Raw genomic sequence first — 6093 nt, forward strand, 5'->3', positions numbered from 1 at the left:
GACGAAATCACTGGGGGCATAACAACCAAATATTCTCCAGTGCAACACATGGTGCCATTTGAGTCTTGACTGCTGTTTATAAAGGTGGGACCAGCCCCAGGCAAGAGTCCTCATTTGGACAAGGACTGAAGAAAGAGAACCTGGTAAGGTAAATGATCCAAAAGTAAATGCATGAGGATATACCAACACCCAATATTCAGGCCTGGTAACTTAAACTTTTACAAGAAGGGCATGGCAAGTGGAGCATTGCTCAGTTCACATCTACCCTACATAGTCATCATTGCCTCAAGACCTCACCCAAAAAGCCTACCTGAAAAATAATATTTGAATTTTTTAGTCTAATATTAGTACTCAAAACCTCTCCAATAAATAATAATTCTTTTTACTTATTCGTCCCATTTAAACCCTAACATCTTTACCCTACCAGGTTAAAGACTCAAATCTATTCAAAATATGCAATATCGCAATGAACTGAATCTACTCATATAACATTTGTAACAACTCATGATCTCACTCAAAAAAAGCTAGCCTTTGGATTTCTTAGTTCCGTGTAAGTACTCAAGATTTTTCCAGCACCTAAATATACATCCATATGAATCCTCACATACTCTAACGAATAATTATACCTCCAAAACCGAAGCAATGCAACGCTGGCTTATCAATGACAAGGCCTAACAAACTAGCCCAAGTCCACCCTGCTTAACATACTGGGATCAAGCCCACACCAAGGCAGATGGGGCTTGGGGCCCCGGCCCGACGTAGCCCATGTGCATGCCTGAAGCCCTTTCTCAGAGCAAAGGTGGTAAAAAGTAAAAGCTGCCTTCCCAAAAGGTAAAATCGAGGCAAGTCCACTCATTGCAAACCCCATCTGCCAGTGAAGAATCTTTTAGCCAAATCAAGCAGGCTCAAGCAAGGCAATATCTTAAAGGCCTGCGTTCTTAGCAATTCTTCTTCACCTAACAATGTAAGTACTTTCCCTGATATACCTCTCTTATGTCATCATGGAGTGCTTATTTTCACCCCACATTCGCTTCTCCAACTCTCCAGCCTTTGTTTCACTAACCTATCTTTGATGATTGTGGGGTCTCAGCCTACTTGATAGAGAAGCCATCCAAATAAAATAAAATAAAATCTACAATTCAAATGCAGAACATGTTAAAATAATTTTAAAATATAAATTTTCACTGATTGCATATTTTTATTTTATAAAATAAATTAAACGTATGGCTCATAATGATACTATGGTTAAGCTCAATATGGTATGTGATCATTTTGTTTTATGAGCTTTTGATGACTGTGAGATCTCCACCTAGTTGATAGAGAAGCCATCCCAAAAAAAAAAAAATCTACAATTCAAATACAGGACATGTTAAAATAATTTTAAAATATGAACTTTCACTGATTGCGTATTTTTATTTTATAAAATAAATTAAACATATGACTCATAATGATACTATGGTTAAGCTCAATATAGCATATGATCATTTTGTTTTATAAGCTTTTGATGATTGTGGGGTCTCAGCCTAGTTGATAGAGAAGCCATCCAAAAAAAAAGAAAATAAAATCTATAATTCAAATGCAGAATATGTTAAATAATTTTAAAGCATATTTTTATTTTATAAAATAAATTAAACATATGGTTCATAATGGTACTATAGTTAAGCTCAATATGGTATGTAATCATTTTATTTTATGAGCTTTTAATGCACCTTGAATATATAGGATAAAATCCTATTTATTATGGTAATTTTGATAAGCAGTCTAGAAAGGCTATGAACCATATGAAAAAGAAGAGAAAGACCTAACCTTTATATAGAAAATATAAATAAATGTTTTTATTAAAGGCTCCAAACCCTAATTTGATTTTCTAACCTACATACCAAAATTATCACAATAAATAGAACTTTATCCTATACATCCAAACTGCACCAAAAGCTTATAAAACAAAATAATCATACATCATATTGAGCTTAACTATAGTACCATTATGAATCATACGTTTAATCTATTTTATAAAACAAAAATACTCAACCGGTAGAAGTTCATATTTTAAAATTATTCTAACATAGCAACCTCGGCACAATCATAAACCAACAAGACGCCGAAATTGGTCCCCTCATTTCTTTTTCAGTTTCTTTTGCCACCCAAACAAACCCAACACCTCCACCCATCTTACCCCTGGTACAATGCCATCAGAGCAGGGCTTTTGTGAAACAGACAGCACAACTACAACTGACTGATGCTCCAAAATGCAACGATGTCAGCGTCCCCGTCAAAACGAGACGTCGATGCGGACCCGAAGCTGCTGCACTCCGGCTCAGTAATAGCGTTGCTAGCCTCCAAAGCCGGTGAGATGGGGTTTGCATCCTTGAAGGACAGCAGCCATACTTAACCTCTGGGTCCCGAATAATTCTGTCAACTTCAGCGGCCCCCTTCCCTCTGAGGCCTCTGCTACCCTCCAAACGATACAAGTAGATCACAAGCTGAGCATGACAAGAACACGAGGTGGGCTCCCATAACTATTTCAGCCCACTGGGGCCCACCTTATCACCCACTATCCAATCAGAGCCGTTAGAAAAAAGAAAAGGCACCTAAATTAGCGTTACTGACTGTTAATCCGTTACACCGGTCCGGTGGAAGTAGCTGGCGCTTTGGAAATATTTTTTTTTAAATTAATAAAAAGGAAAAAGGGGAAAAGGGGAACTAGAAGAAGAGCTTGCGACGGGGGCGAGAAGGGGGCGAGGAGGAGAGGTCGGCGAGGTAGCGGATGGTCTCGGCGACGAGATCCTTGAAGATCTGCCGTTCGATGTGGAGGACGGCATCGGACATGTCGGCGGCGGGGCAGGGGCCCCAGCCGCGCTCGCCGGCGAGGTCCTTGCGGATGGCGCCGCACGTGACGTCGTTGAGGTCGTCCGCCGGGTGGACCGGCTCCCGGATCCGCCGCACCTCCACCCACACCTCCCGCACCAGCGGGGCGGCGCCGCCGTCGCCGTCGCCGGCGGAGGGTAGCGACCTAGAGCGCGTGAAGGCCTCCCAGGGGAACACGTGGCGCTTGCGGTCGAGAATCTCGGCGACGGTGTCGAAGACGAGCCGGCGGTGGAGATGCGAGGCCTTGGACGAGGCCTGGTGGCGCTTCTCGAGGACGGCGAACCCGTCGGAGGTGTCGCGAACAAGATCGGACACGCGGACGATCTCCGATACGTACACGTAGTCGTGGTCCTCCGCGTCGAGCCCACCTGCACCGTTCTTTCTGACAGCTGGCGTTGCCGGGCTCCAGTGGCCGTCCTCCCATTCCGCCAGTCGATCTGTGGACACACGCACATGGAGATTAAAAAGCAAGAAAATCAACCAAAAAAAAAAAAGTACATGATAGCATCTTCCTATGCTTTCCGATAGCATGCGCCAAAATCTCCGGTTGCACGTTAGGTCCAAGTAAGAACGATTTGCTAAGATGCGCGGGCAGCAGAGCGTGAGGGAGGGCCTTCGTCGTACTTTCGAAAAAGAAAGTGACGTCCACCGGCCTCGACTGTCGCGCGTTGATGAGGGGAACACGTTAGACTCAGGGACTGGCCTCCCACTAGGATGCGCGCCGCGTGCTAACATAAGCCGCCAGCACGGCTACAGCTGGAGCACGAAAGCGATGCTTACGTGGGCCGATGGAAGCGATGGGGACAGGAAACATTGGCTCATTCCCTCGCTCACCTTTAAAGTCGATGGAGCGCTTGGTGACGGGTGACGGCGAGCTCTCGTCGCAGAGGAAGGACGAGTCCAGCACCGACACCGGGCTCGGCTGCTGCTCCACCGCGGTAACCTGCTCCGCCCCCGTGATCGCCGCTATACTGTGCAACAGCTTGTCGCACCTCTCCAACAAACTCCTCCCCGCCCTGTGCTCCTCCGCCCTCGATCTCTGCGCATCACCACCGTCCAATTTTATTTTCTCACCCCCCATAAAACCTTTAAAAGTAGAAAACATGCAGTACATAAATTATTAAACAAATAAAAATATACCTCGAAATCTAATTGAGAAGGGCAACTGATGCTGCTCTCGGAGACGATGGTCGAGGCGTCGTCCTCCGCCGGCGAGTAAATCCTATCCTTCGGAGAGACATCAGGGGTCACTCTCCGATTCCTCGGAGATCGGATGGCCAGCGGGTCCGGTCCCGCAAGCCTCTTCGGACTGGCCTTGGGGGATTGGACGGCGGAGATCCTCCGCTGGGGCTGCGGGCTCCTCGGAGGCTCTGCATTTAAGGGCGGCCTCCGCCTAACCGGAGAGATCGGCTCTGGGGACCTCGGGGTCCTGGTTCTCCTGTCATTGATACCTCTCGGGTTCCGATCGAACTCCGCGCGGTCCCGCCTCGCCCTCGCAGGCGGGAGGCCGCCGTCCGAGCATGCGGTCCGGCGGGCGGGCGTGGATCTGGAGGGATTACCAGGCGGCTCGCTGGCGGGTCGCCGGGAAGGCTTCGCCGGCGGCTTCATGACGGCAACCGGGAAGTCATCCGCGGGGATCTGGGAGTCGTGGTGTTGGTCGTACATGAAGTTGCGGCGTCCGTTGATCTGTGGATCGGAGGGCTTGGTGTGGAGGAGGCCCTTAAGCTGGATCGCCTCCAGGATCTGCTTCAGAGTCTCCAGATCCTTGGCCGGCTCGTCGATGCCTCGCATCCGGAGGCGCCTCTCGATCTCGCCGTAGAGCGATCCCGTCCGCTTCGGCGGCTCCGGGAAAAAGTCCCGGGCGTCGAAGAAGCTCTTCCGCTGGAGGGGCGGAAGGAGAGTTCTCGGCGGCGCGTCGAGCTTCGCATCTCGGAGCCGGAACTCCCCGAAATCCGGCCAGAAGAACTCCTTGCCGGAGCTCGCAGAGTCCGGCAGCGGCTTCTGGAAGGAGCTCACGTCGACGAAGCGGTAGTCTCTGGGAACCCGCGACTCCGACGCGGATCGCCGCAGCTCGGCCCTCTTCGGCTCCCCACCTCCCCCGCCGCCGCCTCCCACGTCCGGCAGCGCCTCGAGCCCCATCAGTCGGGCGACGACGCTCGGGGACCGACGCTGCCCCTCGCTCTCATCCGCCGCCTCCGAGGAGTCGGATTGGTTTCCGGAGGCCGCCGTCCGGATCTCCCGCGGGCGGAGCTTGCCCCTGGCATCCACGACGGCGCGGCTGTCAAGGGAAAGCCTCGGTGCTTCTCGCAGCCTCCAGGAGGACCTCCGCACGTCCTTGAAATCAAATACAGGAAGCGGGAGCGGGAGGGACGGCCTCGCTGAGGCCTCCGCCGCCCGATCCCGGCTCTCCGGCGAGGACGGGCACGCCTCCGGCGACGGGAAACGCTGGATCTCATTCAGGAACGAAACCGACGAAACCTCGGATCTGTCCGACGGCGACATCGATCCGGCGACCTGTACACACTCACCAACGCACCATCAGAAAACCCCAAAAAACACATAAAAATCACAACTTTATCAAGAAAATGAGCTCGGATTCGAACCGGAGACGAGGGTAGGCGCCGAGCGGCATAGATCCGCTTCCCGGCGAGGACATGGTGGCGATCGAATAGCTGGAGGAATCCGGCCATGCACCCCATCTGCCTCTCGAACTGCCTCTCGAGGCTCTGGTCATTGGCGATCCCCCGGCCATCGCCTGGCATCATTTTCAGCGGCGGCGGAGCTCGTCGGATCTCCGGTGAGATCTCTCCCCTCTCCCTGCCTCCCTCTCTCTCACACACACTCGCTCACTCTCTCTATCTCCTTCTCAGTTCACACACACACGGGGCACCTGTGCAAGCTTTCATCACGGCTCCCGCTTTGGGGCTTTAAAAGCCGACCTCGTTAGCCTAAATTCCCATATTAGCCCTAGCATATTTCCGTAATGACGAACGTGCCCCAATTCGGGGAGGGGGCTTCGTTTGGATTTCGGCAGTTCTGGGATTTCGTGGGAAAATATTTCTCGCGGGCTTTTGCGGGGCAGGGGCCCCTACGGGCTTCTTCGGGCTGCGGGGGGGATTTGACCGGAAAAAGGACGAAAGTGCCCTTGTAGTGTGGACTGGAGTCTGACTGCTGGTCCTCTACTGGCGATTAGCAGGAGTCTGTGAGGCTGGTAAAACTAATCCA

At 51.0% G+C, this 6093-nt stretch overlaps 1 protein-coding gene across 1 annotated transcript; it reads right to left on the reverse strand.

Annotated features, from left to right (window-relative positions):
- Nucleotides 1–2088: 2088 nt before the first annotated feature.
- On the reverse strand, nucleotides 2089–5782 carry LOC103695638 (protein LONGIFOLIA 1-like). Its single transcript, XM_008777011.4, has 4 exons — nucleotides 5472–5782; nucleotides 4009–5382; nucleotides 3703–3907; nucleotides 2089–3305 (listed from the first exon to the last, which is right to left on the reverse strand). Exons 1-4 carry the CDS (start codon nucleotides 5631–5633, stop codon nucleotides 2704–2706), a joined length of 2343 nt encoding a protein of 780 aa, XP_008775233.2. The 5' UTR covers nucleotides 5634–5782; the 3' UTR covers nucleotides 2089–2703.
- Nucleotides 5783–6093: the final 311 nt, after the last annotated feature.

This window comes from Phoenix dactylifera, chromosome 8, assembly GCF_009389715.1.
Source record: "Phoenix dactylifera cultivar Barhee BC4 chromosome 8, palm_55x_up_171113_PBpolish2nd_filt_p, whole genome shotgun sequence".
NCBI classification, from domain to species: domain Eukaryota; kingdom Viridiplantae; phylum Streptophyta; class Magnoliopsida; order Arecales; family Arecaceae; genus Phoenix; species Phoenix dactylifera.

What these genes read in the sequence shown, in the direction of transcription:
- LOC103695638 (XM_008777011.4), bottom strand. Translation starts at nt 5,633, where the DNA reads ATGATGCCAGGCGATGGCCGGGGGATCGCCAATGACCAGAGCCTCGAG. An exon ending in CTTCTCAATTAGATTTCGAG is followed by an intron (nt 3,908 to 4,008) that starts GTATATTTTTAT and finishes GGTGATGCGCAG; the next exon opens with AGATCGAGGGCGGAGGAGCA. An exon ending in GCGCTCCATCGACTTTAAAG is followed by an intron (nt 3,306 to 3,702) that starts GTGAGCGAGGGA and finishes GTGTGTCCACAG; the next exon opens with ATCGACTGGCGGAATGGGAG.